Consider the following 16,007-nt stretch of genomic DNA (forward strand, 5'->3'; position numbering starts at 1 on the left):
TCCCCGGAGAATTACGATGCGAAGGAGACTTTGCCATGACAAGATTCTTGAGGCACATGATTCTGTCTAATGCGTAAAGTGACAACATGGTAAGGACAGAAGAGGAAGTTCAGACAGACTGAACCTTCCCAACAACAAGACGCTGTCTCATAGTCCTGAGGAAACTGTCTCCACTGTCCCGGAGAATCTGGGTGTGGGCAAGGCAGTGTTTGGGGAACATATTGCCGGGTAGCGCTAAGCCAGTGCCTTCTCCTTGTTTCCTCACAGATGAACGGGACCGTGTGCAGAAGAAGACGTTCACCAAGTGGGTCAACAAGCACCTGATGAAGGTAGGACCCCTTCATGGATGCCGCCCTGGCCCCTCTGGCTGCTCCTGATCTGGATCTGTCAGTCCCTTCTCTCAGTTCATGTTGCTGGCCATGTGCTCCAGTTGATGGGGTTACACATGACCTTTTTTTTTTGAATATCTAACATAGTCCGAATAACGCGGAAACTTCCACTGATCAGTTTCTTGGTGAAGACAGTAACACCTCCGTTACCTGAGGAGGCTGAGGGTGAGGATACCGTGGGGTGATTCCTGGGATTCCAAGAACACTTTGCACCAAACTTTACATACTATTTTGTAAGCCCCTTTCTTGTTTTAAATTTTTTAACCTGATTACTGTGGAAGGATGGGGCAGAGGGGATTTTGTTCTCTCTCTCTTAAAGTATGCAAATCTTGAATGATCAGTTTAATGAATTTTTTTAATATGTATATTCAGGTATAACCCCCATGCAGTTTAAAATACAGAGCAAAATGGCTAGGGTTGGAGGGAGATCTTATTATTTTTTTTTATATTATTATTTTTAAATAGAGGAAAACCCAACGCAGAGGCATATTAAATACTCACCTAAGGATAAACAGTATGACTAATGTGGCAGTCAGATTTGAAAACAAAGTTTTTAAGTTACAATAATTACTCAACTCAAATAACTGTGAGTTATAATAATCACTGCTCTGGGAAAGATTACCAGTGACCTCTTAATTGCTGTATCTAGTAGCCTAGTTTTATCTTCTTCTCATTTGATTTCTCTGTAGCATTTGACAGTGTTGACTAACTCACTGCTCCCTTTGTTTTTTTAAAAATTTATTTTATTTTACTTTATTTATTTATGTATTTATTTTTGGCTGCGTTGGGTCTTCATTGCTGTGAGCAGGCTTTCTCTAGTTGTGGCGAGCGGGGGCTACTCTTCGTTGTGGTGTGCGGGCTTCTCATTGCTGTGGCTTCTCTTGTTGCAGAGCACAGGCTCCAAGGGCACGGGCTTCAGTAGTTGTGGCTCGTGGGCTCTAGAGCACGGGCTCAGTAGTTGTGGTGCGCGGGCTTAGTTGCTCCGCAGCGTGTGGGATCTTCCCGGACCAGGGCTCGAACCCGTGTCCCCTGCATTGGCAGGCGGATTCTTAACCACTGTGCTACCAGGGAAGCCCTCACTGCTCCTTTAAAGCTCTCTTTTATGTTGCCTTCTAGGACACTGCTTTTTCCTCAGTTACCTCTTCCCTCCATGAATGCCTCTTTCACTGGCTTCTCTTCCTCTGTCTGAGTCCTCCATGTTGACGTTCCCTGGGTCCTAACCATTTTCTTGTTTTCTTCTCTGTATTCTTTGGCAGTCTCATTTGTGGTAGCCACGGGGATCATTCGGTTGCGTGGAATGCAAGGAATCATAAGTAGAAAGGTATACAGGGTGATCTCCAGAGTCTGGTGTCTGGATGCATCTGAGCTTTATGAAAACTAAACTTTATTGGGCAGTTACGCTCTCTTTCTCTTTTTATGAGGCCTTGTGTTTCTTCATTTTTATATCTTTATGTGTGTCTCCTACATTTAGTTCTCTGCATTCCTCCCGTTGCTTGTGTGTGAGCCATGGTGGCTGTCCCTCAAATGGTAATGTAAACCCCTGCAGCTACATGATTCTAAAGACACAAACACAAGCGATCTGGTTAGCTGAGGTTTTCTTCTCCTCCATGGGTCAGTGGTCTATCGATTTAGTTCAGTAAACTATGGCCGGGGAGATGGTTACATAAATCAAACATGGCTCATTAGGGCCACTTGTTTAACTACAAATGAGGGCGATTTTCTAACTACAAGATATAGATAAGGAGGTGATGATAGTGCCTTTTCCTGCATTCTTTCCTAAGCCCAGGACCTGTGTCTCACAGTGTACTTGACACGGTCATCTGGATGTTATCCAGACATGTCCTATATTCAACACATCCCGAATTGCTCAATATTTTCACTCATGTACCTAGCTGTCCAAGTTAGGAACCTAGAATCATACTATATTTAGTCCTGCCCATCATCTCTCCCTGTCACCAACTATAGTCAGTCACTTCGAACTCAGAAAGATGCTTGCATCTGGTTTCTCTTCTCCATCCCCATTACCTCTGTTCTAGTCCGGGACCTCTTCATCTCTTGACTTGGCCATAATAGTTTCCTAATAAAGTTTTCTATAAGAACAAATGTAATGATAATGGTAGTAGTTTATTGAGTGCTTACTGTAAATCAGACTTCCTGTACTAAGTCTTTTACATGGATCATTTCATTTAATTCTTCACTGACCTTATGCTGTAGATTCTATTAATAGTCCCATTTTATCAGTGAGGTTCAGAGAGGTTAAATAACCTGTTCAAGGTCATACCACTAGAAAGAAGAAGAGCTAAAATACTAGAACTCAGGCAGCCTAAAGTCTAGCACCTGCACTCTTAACGTCTGCAGTACTGACACTGGTCTGCCTACCTTTCCAGGCTCATAGTGTCATATTCCCCTCAGACCTTTGTTTGCCATGCGATTTATGACTCTGTATCTTCGCTCATGGGGCCCCCTCCGCGTGGATTACCTTCCCCAACTCTGTTCTGCCTGGACAACACCAACTTAACACCTCCTCAATAGATATTTTCCTGACTCTCCCACCTGGAATTGACTGGCCTTTCCTTTGTGGCCTCCCTGTATTCGTTATGTACTTCTGTTATAGCACCTGCAACATTCATCTTTCTGCCAGATTGTAACTTGAAGGTTGATGTTGTGTCCTATTTTTTTAGTCGGGACAAAGTAGATAGGGAGAAAACAACCTGCAATTTTCCTCTAATTTCTTCAACATTTACCAGTTAGTTGCCTCTAGTTTGGTGGCACATAACCCTGTCATGGTGCAGAGCCCTTCACAGCCTGTTTCCAACCAGGCATTGTCCCCTGCATAGCCTGTGCTGTAGCCGTACTAAACATCTCACTGCTTCCTAAACACTGTGTACTTTCATACCTCTTTGCTTATTCATTTCTCTCTCCCTTGAATGCATGTCTTGGCCTCCTCTGCCTGGCCATCACCCACTTACCCTTCAAGGCCCAGGTCCAGTATCCCCTTCCTGAGGCTCTGACCTCCATCCCTTGGACTAAATTAATTGCAGCTCCATCTCTGTGCCATACCACTTTGAAGAGATGGGCTTGTGTGTTCACACATCGGTGTCCTCTGCTCCTTGAGGGCTAGGACTTGTGCTACTGTCTCAGCCAAGTACTGCACCCGGAGCCTGAGAAGTATCCAGTAAGGATTTGTTACCTTGAGTAAATAATAGCTCAATAGTCTTTTTAGCTTACAAAGCATATTCTAATCTGACTTGATCCTTACAGTAACCCTGAAGGAGGTGAAGGTATTTTATCCTTTCAGTTTTAACAATTGAGGAAAGTGAGAATTAGAAGAATGAAGTGACTTTCCCAAGGTCATACAGCTAGTGAAGGATGGAGCTAAAGAGCAGTCATGAGTCTTCTGGCAGGAATTACTTGCTGTTACTATTAAATATGCCCCCACCTTGCTCTGCTTTCATACCTCATCTCTTAACAATCGGAAGAACTGAATTTATCCTGCCTCAGGCTTGTCCCCCTAAACTTTGTAGTTGGATGCAAATGCTCTGGCTCCCTGCTCTTCACTTGTAGCTGATGTTGCCTGTTGAACCTCTGCCTCAGTGCTGTGTGATGACAGGAGGCCCAGGGAGGGAGAAACTAGACGAACACATCATAGCATTGTTAGAAATTGGAGGCCAGCCAGAGCTTTACTTAAATCCTTGGCAATTTTTCATCTCTTCTCAGGCCCCCAGCCTTACAGTTCCAATGGCATTTTCTCATCTTGGAATATTTCACGGAGATTCACTGCTCATCAGAATCATAGCTCCATGTTGGAATTCTTTGAACTTTGGGCTGAGAATTAGGGATCAAGATCTGTTTTTTGTAATTCAGGCATCCTTTGCTTTGCTCTGCAAGTACACATGAACTACATTAGTGTTGCCATTGGCAAGTAGAATGATGTAAGATCAAAACAACCAAGTCCCTCAAGTTCTAGATTTAGTCGACCTAATGTCTTGGATTCCCAAATATCTCTTTAGGAAACAGTTTGTTCTTGCATAAGCAAATCAATTCCTCTTTATTAGCTGAGAACACTGTTGGTCCAATCATAAAAAAGATTTAAGGATGTAAGCATCTGAAATATATAAACAACCTAATTTTAGAACACAAGTCCTACAAATCGAAGAGTTCTGCTCATATGCCAGAACCATCAAAAATAAAAACTTAAGGGTTTTAAGTGAGATTTTATTTACATTATCCTTGATATATCTCTGGGTTCTGGTAGCTGATAAAGTATCCCAAAGAGAACTTCAAGAAAGGCTGAGATGATGAGACAGAACTGAGAGCATGAGCTCCTGAGAAGGAGGAGGAAGGCTTTCTCTGGTCGGTTTCTACTGACTGCGGACGTTAGTGGGTAGAAAGGAAGGAAAGCATTCAATCTAACAGATGGACTAGTTCTTTCCATCTTTAGTCATGTACACAGTCTAGAAGCAACTGGCCTTCCTGGAATTTTAGTTAAGAATTCCAGATAAACCAGCAAAAGTTTTTAACTCCAAAGTTTTACTAACGTTCTCAATTTTTCTCCGCCTGTTTGAGGCTCTCTAGCTGAACACAGGGTGGGAGAATGCTCTAATGGTTGCAGGCACTCTCTCCTGTGCAGCCTCTGTGCTGTGGCCACGTGAGATGGAGACTGGCAGTGGAGTGTAATTTAAGAGATTGATTGAGTTGTGCTGGTCAGATGCTGAGGAGAGGAGTGTTGCCTTTGTTGCCCAGCTGTGACTGTGTGGTGGTGGTTTGTGACCATGCCTGCCTAGACCTGAGTTTTCAGGGCTTGATTTCACCCTGAATGCATCTCGACCCCCACTGAAGGTTTTGGTTCTACATTTGGACTTGGATTCTCTACTCCCTGAGCATTAGTGTCTGCCTATTAAGTAAAGACACCCTTGGTGGATTTTAGAATCCTCCTCATCCTCAGAGAATCTTTGTTAATCAGGGTTGGCTGTTACCACTGTCAGATTCCTTAAAACTTAAGGAACTCTCAAAACAGAGGCGATAGGATTCTCATCTGCAAAGAGCCTCACACTTTGCTCCCCCATCGCACTCTACTTACTCCAAAAGGGACTCTCAGCCCCCACTCTTATTCCCTGCGTTCGAGCACGGTTCTGTCCAGAGTGACAAGTCTGTGACAACTGTTATCTGTGTTTTTTAGTATTGGGCTTTTCTGGAGGATAAATTTGGCCTTTGAATCAGTATGGAATTTTCCCTCTTACAGTTTAGAAATCTGTAAATTCAGAAATCCATCTGAAGCTACTAGGCTCACTCTTACTTTCCCTGTATCTTTTAATAAGTGTAGATGAGAGTAAATGACAGACTCTCCTCTTTAAAACTTTCCCCTCTGACCTATATATTGCTCTTCAACATAATGTGGATCAAGGAAGTTGAGCCGCTTGTGTTTTAAGAGTCTTCGACCAAAACTTTTCCAGATCAGGCTTTCTGCAGGTGTTAAAGAATACTACATGACAATCCTTGGTTCTTTTTTTGCAGGGGGGCTCTTATAATTTAATAATGTTGTTAATATGTTGTTTCTACCCTTCAAGCATCATGGAAGCCTTGTGAGGGGAAAGAGCCCTGAACTCAGAGTCAAGAGGCAGTGATCTGACACTTTCCAGCTAAATGGTCTTACAAAGTTATTTAACTTCTCTAGACAATGCTTTTCTCATCTGTAAACTGAGTATATTAGAGTTAAGTAATCTTTAAAGTCCCTTTGGGCTCAGATTCTGATTCCAAGCACTTAAGTGCAATTTATTCCCTTTGCTAAAGCCACTTAGAAATTGGGGGAAGCTGTTTATTTTTTCATAACTTCAAGCCAATCTTTTAAAAATTGGGAGAGCAGAGTTTTCCTTGGCTTACTAATGCATGGTGATTGGGGAGGATTGGCTTGGTCTCAAAATTTAGTCATTCATTAATTTTTTTTTTTTGGCTGTGTTGGGTCATTGTTACTGTGCGTGGGTTTTCTCCAGTTGTGGTGAGTGGGGGCTACTGTTTGTTGAGGTGCGCAGGCTTCTCATTATGGTGGCTTCTCTTGTTGCGGAGCATGGGCTCTAGGCGCGTGGGCTTCAGTAGTTGTGGCACACGGGCTCAGTAGTTGTGGCTCACGGGCTCTAGAGCACAGGCTCAGTAGTTGTGGCACACGGGCTTAGTTGCTCCCTGGCATGTGGGATCTTCCCGGACCAGGGCTCGAACCCGTGTCTCCTGCATTGGCAGGTGGATTCTTAACCACTGCACCACGAGGGAAGCCCCATACATTAATTTTTAAAAATAGCTATGTTGAGATTTAATTCACATATCACATAATTCACCCATTTAAAGTGTACATTTCAATGGCTTTTATTGTATTCACAGAGTTTCGCAGCCATCACCACAATCAATTTTAGAATATTTTCCTCATCCCCCAAAAGAAACCCCGTAGCCTTTAATCATTATCCCTAACCAACCCCCCATCCTCTCCCCCAGCCCTAGGCAACCACCAATCTACTATCGGTCTCTATAGATTTGCTGATTCTAGATATCGCATATAAATTGAATCATACAATACGTGGTTCTTTGTAAGTGCCTTCTTTCACATATCATAATATTTAGGCATTTGGATTATTTTCACTTTTTGGCTGTTGTGAACAATGAATGCTGCTATGAACGTTCATACATGTACAAGTTTTTTTTTTTTCTTTTTCTGGACATATGTTTTTAATTCTCTTGGATATATACCTAGGAGTGGAATTACTGAGTCGTATGGTAACTTGTGTTTAGCCTTTTGAGGAACTGTCAGACTGTTTTCCAAAGCAGCTGCGTCCTTTTACATTCTCACTGGGAGTGTTTGAGGGTTCCAGTTTCTCTATAGCCTCATCAACACTTATTATCTGTCTTTTTGATTATAGCCATCCTAGTGGTTGTGAAGTGGTATCTCCCTGTAGTTTGATTTACATTTTCCTTATTGCTAATGATATTGAGCATCTTTTCATGAGTTTGTTAGCCATTTGTACATATTCCTTGGAGATTTCTAAAGAACTAATTTTGATGGTGATTTTCACAGGGAGTACAAACAGGCAAGGACCTGGATAGTTGAAGTTTTCCACTCATCTTGTTTGTTAACAGAGCAGCATGATTATTTGTTGGAAAGAAACATATATATGGATGACTCCTGAGCACTCTTGGCTTCACTTGGCTGCCTCTGATGCTTTTCTGGTGCTTAGTCCACCAGACTTTTTCTTAGGAGATTTGTGGAAAACTTCAGAGGCAACGTAGCATGTACAAAAACGGTGAAGACTTTAGAAGGGGGCAGACCTGGATTTGATTGGCCTGGTCATTAAGCTGTATGATCTTGGTATGTTAATTGAGCCCTCCAAATCCCCCCTCTGCATCTGAAAATTTTTTGATGTAAAAGCACTAGTAAGTGTTAGCTAGTTCTTTTTATTTTTTTTTAATTATCATAGTTCCTTATTTTTTTATTATTTATTTTTGTTTTTATTTTATTTTTGGCTCTGTTGGATCTTTGTTGCTGCACGTGGGCTTTCTCTAGTTGTGGTGAGTGGGGGCTGCTCCTCGTTGCGGTGCGCGGGCTTCTCATTGCGGTGGCTTCTCTTGTTGCGGAGCATGGGCTCTAGGCGTGCGGGCTTCAGTAGTTGTGGCTTGCGGGTTCTAGAGCGCAGGCGCAGTAGTTGTGCACGGGCTTAGTTGCTCCGCGGCATGTGGGGTCTTCCTGGACCAGGGCTCGAACCCGTGTCCCCTGCATTGGCAGGCGGATTCTTAACCACTGCGCCACCAGGGAAGCCCCTAGTTCTTTATCCTTCTCTAGGCAGAGCTGTGTCCAGTATGCTTCAGAAACAGACTACTGTTCTCTGTTGAAAATTATCCGAGAAAAAAAAAATCTCACTACACTCCCTTTCCCCATTACTTTTGTCTATATCTCTCTACTGGTTTTCATAGTTACTTAGTTATTATAATCACACAAAGACTGAGAAACAGTAAACTAGGTCTCATCTAAATTTCTTGTAAGGTGGTTGAATTTTGCTATTCACAGGTGTAAAACATAACCGGAATTTTCAGAAGGAGATATTGGGGCCTTGATATAAAACTAACTTTACATTTCAAGTACTTTCTTTTTCTTTTCAGCACTCCATGGTGTTTGGTATCCTATTGATAACACGATCTCACCTGGTCCGCAACCCTATGTAATTTATTTAAATAATTACTTGATGACCACTCCCGATTTTTATACCCTATGTTCAGGTCTTACCTGTCAAAAATAAATCCCTCGGGCTTCCCTGGTGGCGCAGTGGTTGAGAATCTGCCTGCCAATGCAGGGCACACGGGTTCGAGCCCTGGTCTGGGAAGATCCCACATGCCGCGGAGCAACTGGGCCCGTGAGCCACGATTGCTGAGCCTGCGCGTCTGGAGCCTGTGCTCCACAACAAAAGAGGCCACGGTGGTGAGAGGCCTGCGCACCGCAGTGAAGAGTGGCCCCCGCTTGCCACAACTAGAGAAAGCCCTAGCACAGAAACGAAGACCCAACACAGCCAAAAATAAGTAAATAAATAAATTTAAAAAAATAAAAAATAAATAAATCCCTCATTATTGTTTCTTCTCTTCTTTTTTTTTTTATAAATTTATTTTGTTTTATTTATTTATTTTTGGCTTCGTTGGGTCTTTGTTGCTGCACGTGGACTTCCTCTAGTTGCGGCGAGCGGGGGCTACTCTTCCTTGCGGTGCGCGGGCTTCTCATTGCGGTGGCTTCTCTTGTTGCGGAGCACGGGCTCTAGGCGCGCGGGCTTCAGTAGTTGTTGCACGTGGGCTCAGTAGTTGTGGCTCGTGGGCTCCAGAGCACAGGCTCAGTAGTTGTTGCGCACGGGCTTAGTTGCTCCACGGCATGTGGGATCTTCCTGGACCAGGGCTCGAACCCGTGCCCCCTGCATTGGCAGGCGGATTCTTAACCACTGCACCACCAAGGAAGTCCCTGTTTCTTCTCTTCTTAATCCTAATATCAAGTATTTAATAATTTCTGACTTTTTCAAACCTACTATTCATTTAAAATCTGATTTCCATTCCACCACTCTCTAGAAAATTATTCTCACAAAAAGCACTCTTATTTGTAGGAAAATTCAGAAAGCCTGTCTTAGTCTTCATCCTCCTTGTCCTGTAGCATTTGATACTGGTGATCATCTCTTCCTTGATTATACTTTCTTGGTTTGTTGCCTACCTCTTTCACTGCCTTTTCCCCTACCTGCCCCCCTCCTTTGTTGATTGCTTTCCCATCTCCTGCCTTCTAATTTTGGCTCTTCCCTCAGGCTCAGTCCTTAGCACTCTGCTCTTCTTTTTTGCCCTAACCCAGAAAGCCCAACATTTCCCATGTCTTTAGCTAGCACCTCTATGCATATGACTTCTAAACTTAAGTTCTCAGCTGCCCCAGGTTAAATTCTGGTATTTTCAGCTGCTTCAAGAACATTTCCATTTGTAGCTCCTTTGCTGTTGTTTTAAATTCAACATACTTCAAATTGAACTTGTCAAATCAAACTTCCTTTCCAACTCTTATGACCTGCTAATTTCTTGAGTGGTGCACTGTGGTTGAACCCTTGGACCCGCGTGTGGGAAGGGTCTTGAAATCTTAGAGCCACTGGTGTGTTGGAGTCAACTGTCATGGGCTCTTGAGAGCCCAATATTAAACTTTCAGGAATTTTGTGAGCTATTTGCTAAGCACAGCCATTATTAAAAATTAAATTATGTAAACTTACAATTAAATAAATTATATTTTAAATAAAGGTAATAAATATTCAAAGCTCATCACTTCAGTTACTTTACTATGTTATTACCATCTGTGCTCTTGAGGTCAGTTATGTGTGTTGTATCTCTCTGATGGAAATTCTATATATTGGTGTGCTACTGTACATTTCTTCCCAACATTGCTTTTAGTGATATTATATTAATAGCTTGAAATCGGTCATTTCAAGAGAGTATTTACACCATGGAAATCAACAAGTGATACAAGTCTGAGGTAAATGTATTGTTTCATTCATTGTCTAAACTTAAGAAAGTGAGGGAGAAAATGTTAATATTGCAGATTAAACTAAAATGTGTGTCATACTGTCAGTAGCACAAAAAAATTGAAGAAATATTCTTTAAATATTTGAAACCTATATTTAATTTTTAAATATTTGAAACCTATTATTCAATTTATCATGAACCATTTTCTCCAGTTGGGTTATCTACCTGTCAACTTCTTATTCCTTCACACACACGTACAAACATGCATGTCTTGCATGTTTCCACCCCTATACCTAGCCTTATGTGGTTTTCCTCTCCTCTTTCTTTCTATCATTTTCTAATCCTTCAAGTCCTTTCTTTTCTAGGAATTTTACTGAGATGTTTGCAGCCTGTATCTTTTCTGATTTGCAATCTGTTTCGAATGCTAGAATATTATAGTTGGAAAGGACTTATAGTTCAGTCTTCCGCGTGAATGTAGAAATTCCAATATCCTAGTCTCTGCTTGAAAAACTCCAGTGACCAGAAATCCACTATTCTGAGAGTAACCCTTTCTCTTATTGTCTAGAAAATTATTTGTGTTGGAAAGAATCTTCTTCCTTGTAATTTCCAATTGTCTTCTGATTCTGTGTTTGAGCATATCACTCAGTGAAGTTGTCACTAGACTTGGAATGAATCAGTCACTTTAGGCACTTGCTACATCTATGTGACCATAACTTCTCAGAGCCTTAGCTTCCTCAGTTTCTGCTACAGAATGGGAGTAATAAATAAACTTCACAGGGCAGTTGTTTGGATTAAGTAAATAAAATGAGATTATGTCTGGTTACAAAGCATTGTAGTAATGGCAAAGACTAATATCAGAAAGACCAAACTGAGGCCAGTTTTTCCACTTGTGACCTTAGGCAAGTTACTTAACCTCTTTGTGCCTCATTTCCTCATGTGTAAAACAGGAATAATAATACCTACCTTATGGATATGAGGGATAGATGAGATAACATCTAAAGCATTAGCACAATGTTTGACATTACCCACACATTTTCCTAAAGTGATATTTATTTGTTTTTGCATAGTTTCAGTTGTAAAATTAGAATTGTTTTTTCCCAAAAGGAAAGTAATTCTCAAGTTCACTATTAGAAGTATTTGGTAAGGGGCTTCCCTGGTGGCGCAGTGGTTAAGAATCCGCCTGCCAATGCAGAGGACACGGGTTCAAGCCCTGGTCCAGGAAGATCCCACATGCCGCGGAGCAACTAAGCCCGTGTGCCACAACTACTGAGCCTGCGCTCTGGAGCCCGCGATCCACAACTGCTGAAGCCCATGTGCCACAACTACTGAAGCCCGCGTACTTAGAGCCCGTGCTCTGCAACAAGAGAAGCCACCACAGTGAGAAAACCGCACACTGCAACGAAGAGTAGCCCCCACTCACCGCAACTGGAGAAAGCCCGCGCGGAGCAACGAAGACCCAACTCAGCCAAAAATAAATTAAAAAAAAAAAAGTATTTGGTAAGAAAAGGGTTAAATTAAGGTACACCGTATGGAATACTGGGTATCTAGCATTTTAGTTTCCTTCATAGCACTCTGGAAGGCTTTTCTGACTCTGACTGGTCTCATCTGTCCGTCATTGGCCGTCATATCACATTTTGGTCCATAATAATTCCTGAGATGTTTCAGGATGATTAAGACTCCCCATCCCTAGTCCAAACTTGCTGGAGTATTTTTCATGGTTGGCTAGAGTGTGTAATGGATCTGGCCTCAATTTATTAATTATAAATTTACTTATTTATTTTATATTTATTTTTGGCCGCGTTGTGTCTTTGTTGCTGCGCGTGGGCTTTCTCTAATTGTGGTGAGTGGGGGCTACTGTTCGTTGCCGTGTGTGGGCTTCTCATTGCGGTGGCTTCTCTTGTTGCGGAGCATGGGCTCTAGGCACGTGGGCTTCAGTAGTTGTGGCTCACAGGCTCAGTAGTTGTGGCTTGCGGGCTCTAGAGCGCAGGCTCAGTAGTTGTGGCGCACGGGCTTAGTTGCTCCGTGGCATGTGGGATCTTCCTGGACCAGACCTCGAACCCGTGTCTCCTGCATTGGCAGGCGGATTCTTAACCACTGTGCCACCAGGGAAGTCCCTGGCCTCAATTTAAAAAAACACACATACACTTCTGTTAAGTGTTACCATTTCATATGTATTGTACTCCAACCTGAAAATTCCTGAATTTTTTGTTGTTTCCAGTTTCAAATTCTTTAATTGTGTTTACCTAGGACCAGAGATTCTTGTGTAGATAATAAAATAATTCAAGATAGAATAAAAATCAGTCTGTTTCACTCTCATGCACAGGTCCGGAAGCACATCAATGATCTTTATGAAGATCTGCGGGATGGCCATAACCTGATCTCTCTGCTGGAGGTCCTCTCAGGCGTCAAACTGGTGAGCTTCTCTTCTCCTAATGAGTTGACCTCACAGGTGTGGCCCTATTAATGACATATGGGTCCACCTTGTTGAGTGCTAGGGCAGTGGCTGTCACTGTGTGCTCTGTTACATGGGAGGAAAAAGTAGAAGAGGTAATTGGCGGACTTTATTTCTAACTCAGACTTAACACGTTATAAATGATGTAATTTCATCTTAATTTAACCTGATGTATCATATATTCTCATTTCTTGATGGAATCAGGTATCAGTTCTATTCCTTTCATATTTGCATGTTTTCTCCTTACTTGTTCTTTATCTATTTATAGATGCTAGTGTTTCAGGAATAGCAGATTTACGTTTAAAGATTTTTGAATAAGGTGTATTTTTCTTGCTACAGCTTTATTTCTAGTCTATATAGACTCCTCCTATTTTCGCTTCTGCTATGAATTGTTCTATTTCTATATTCAACAGAGACCTGAAATTTACATTTAAAAGCCCAGGTGTTTAGGGTCATTTTTTTCCAAATCACCTCACTTTCTCCCTTCTGGGATTCACTGTCTTTCGCAGGGTTGGAGAAGTGCTGAAGTTGGATGTCTGAGCATAGCCCCAGACGGAGTACATCTGGGCTCCTTGGATAATTAAACATGCCTGCTTCCTCCCCAGATGTATTAAATGTGGCTTGTGGAAACACTTACCTATCTGAGGGCAAAGGCTGTCTGAACCTCTTGGCTCATGAGTTCTTATCTTCACTTTGTTTGAGGGATCAGCGTAACCTTGCTGTGGGCTCATTGTTTCCTATATGGGAGCCTAATGGAAGCCTGTGATCCTGTGCAGCTCCTGCTCTATCTCGAGTGTTGTAGACAACATACTTTTCATTTAGAAAATGCCAGGAAACACCTGTGAGGGAGGAGTGCTCTGGTGAGGCACACAGCTCGAGGAGCTGGTGGAGCCAGCGTGCTCACCGCCTTTGGTGAATTCTTAGTCATTGTTTGTTGTGTTTCAAGGGCAGGATTTGGCACATTAGATTTCACTCCCTAAGTAATAGCTTCTTCCACGGTTGGAGCTTGCCTTCCCCTGGGGCCTTTGTTTTGGTTTCACTTTTGTTTTGGTCTTACAATAGAATTAATTTTATAATGTTTAATGGCCTAAAATTGACAGATGCTTTTATTAACATAGCCAGTACATATGAATTCTAGTTCTTCTCTGGCCCTCATTTATAAATCTCCTAAGTAATCAGAATTTTACTTTCACTGTGCTGGACTTAACAGTGCTCACAAAGTTATATTTTGGGCAATTTGGCTGGTAAATTTGATGAACTTGTAGTGATTTTATATTGAAAAGTGATCCTTTTCAGTGATGTTGCTTAAAAAAACAGGTTAAAACCACTCCAATCTAATTTCTTTTCCTAACCTTTGAAAACCTACAGGTGTTTATGGAGATAGTCGTAAAATATCATCTTTTCACCAAAAACCACCCAAATATGTCTTTCATGGTTATTCTCATCATCCTCTCTGCTTTACTTGATTCACAGAAGTAGGGAGGGTGGGTGGCCGTGGAGAATTAAAGCTGTGTTTCAACATAAGAAGTGTTCAATATAACCATCTGCTCTGGTCTTAATTTGGTTTTTGCATCTTTCTGGAGGTGGGAGGGTATTTTCATATTTATTTTCACCTTTTTTTTTCCTGCATTCATTTCCTTGTCATTTATGTGTTGTGAATTTCCTGTTACTCTGTCGTGTCTTTGTCTTGGTTGGTGGCCAAAGGAGCCAGCAGGGCTGAAGACCCTCCGTCTGGTGAGCATGCCCTCCTGGCGCCATACAAACAGCGAGGAGCAGGAGGAGGAAGATGATGATGATGTAGTAGGTCCTCCTGGGGACACCAGCATCCCAGCCGGCATTGCAGGGCCATCAGAGAGTTTGGGGTTCTCTAGGTCTCCAAGTAGCTCAGTTACCAGTTGCCTTCTTCCCTGTCCACCTGGGAATTTGGGTCCCAAAGAAAGTGGTTAAAACTAATTGTGCCTCTTGCCACTGTTAGATGATCCTGGAGTGGGAATTGTTTCGCTTATCTGAGAGTAGCTGGCACAGAAAGAATAATGGTGTTTGGTGGCATCAAGTCCCTTTGTGACCTGGAGACCCATGGCTTTCTGGTGGCCTTGCTATGTTGTCTGAGTCTAGATTGCAGAATCGTGGGAAGCTTAGTTGACAGCATGACAGTTATTGCTTATGACTCCACACTCCAGACTAACGGGGACTCTCCATCTCTCTGGCCTCCAGGTTCTCACCACACACCATGTCATTTGTTTTCAGAAGAGCCTGTTGTTTGCAAACCACTCACTGCATGGAGATACTCTGCTTGGTCAATAACATCTCTAGTTGCTGTAGAGGACAGATATTTAACTTGCATGTTCTTAAGGGTATTTTTGGTGGGGAGTACTTAGGAGTAAAGATTAGAGTGTGTAAGAGGGCCATTTTCTGCTTGCAGGCTTTAAGTTATAGCCTATGATCTTTCTCCAGAAATAGGGATTAGGCAGTATCCCCATTCCCTGTCCTCTTAAAGTCATCTTTTCACCTCATTGATCTCCCTTCCCATTGCCTTAGAGTCTTCAGTTTCACAGGCTCTGTCATCTTCTAAGCTATAGTCACAATTAGTTTAGCTGAAATGACTGAGAAGAGGTTCTCACTAAGAAGATTTTTCCTAAAACTTTGACTTATGAAGTTATCCTGTTTCACAGAGAGGCCTCATCCTCTCTGTCGATTACTCTGGTTTGGGAGTTTTGCTTAGAAGGGTTAGGGGACCCCCACAGAGATGCTTCCACCCCATCTTTCCACGTGGTGGGTTACTTTTTGCCCATTTCAACCTGGGGCAGTGTTTCTTCTGTGCAGGTGCCCACAACAGAGCTACCTTGTATTTTATTGGCCTTTAATTAGTACCAATTTGACATTTACAAATGAATTGGGTATGATCTAGTGAGAGTAATGTTATAGTCCCAATTGTAGTAAAATAAAAACAACATTGGAAAGTGAGCAGGAGAAAATGTTCCAGAGGTAGGTAGCCGTCCCTGCCTGTACCCACTGGGGAAACAGACTTCCTGCACTTCTGGATGGATAGGAGTTGAGCAGTGGACGAGGCGGTGGGGATGGGCACCAGGGGCACTGGGTGAAGGTGGGCCTCTCCCCTGTGGCTTGTATGACATCCAGAACTGAGTGACTGGCAGGAAATA

At 42.4% G+C, this 16,007-nt stretch overlaps 1 protein-coding gene across 6 annotated transcripts in view; it reads left to right on the forward strand.

Moving 5' to 3' along the window:
• Nucleotides 1–16,007, forward strand: part of MACF1 (microtubule actin crosslinking factor 1) — a 328,417-nt gene that overhangs the window by 109,075 nt on the left and 203,335 nt on the right. For 5 of the 6 annotated variants that reach the window (XM_068539571.1, XM_068539572.1, XM_068539570.1 and 2 more), the window contains exons 2-4: nucleotides 268–329; nucleotides 12,718–12,807; nucleotides 14,551–14,646. In XM_068539571.1, the coding sequence (XP_068395672.1) occupies nucleotides 268–329; nucleotides 12,718–12,807; nucleotides 14,551–14,646 (248 nt within the window). The remainder of the gene's footprint in view (nucleotides 1–267; nucleotides 330–12,717; nucleotides 12,808–14,550; nucleotides 14,647–16,007) is intronic. The other variant, XM_068539573.1, reaches the window with a different exon arrangement.

The sequence above is a fragment of the Eschrichtius robustus genome, chromosome 3, assembly GCF_028021215.1.
Source record: "Eschrichtius robustus isolate mEscRob2 chromosome 3, mEscRob2.pri, whole genome shotgun sequence".
Classification (NCBI taxonomy): domain Eukaryota; kingdom Metazoa; phylum Chordata; class Mammalia; order Artiodactyla; family Eschrichtiidae; genus Eschrichtius; species Eschrichtius robustus.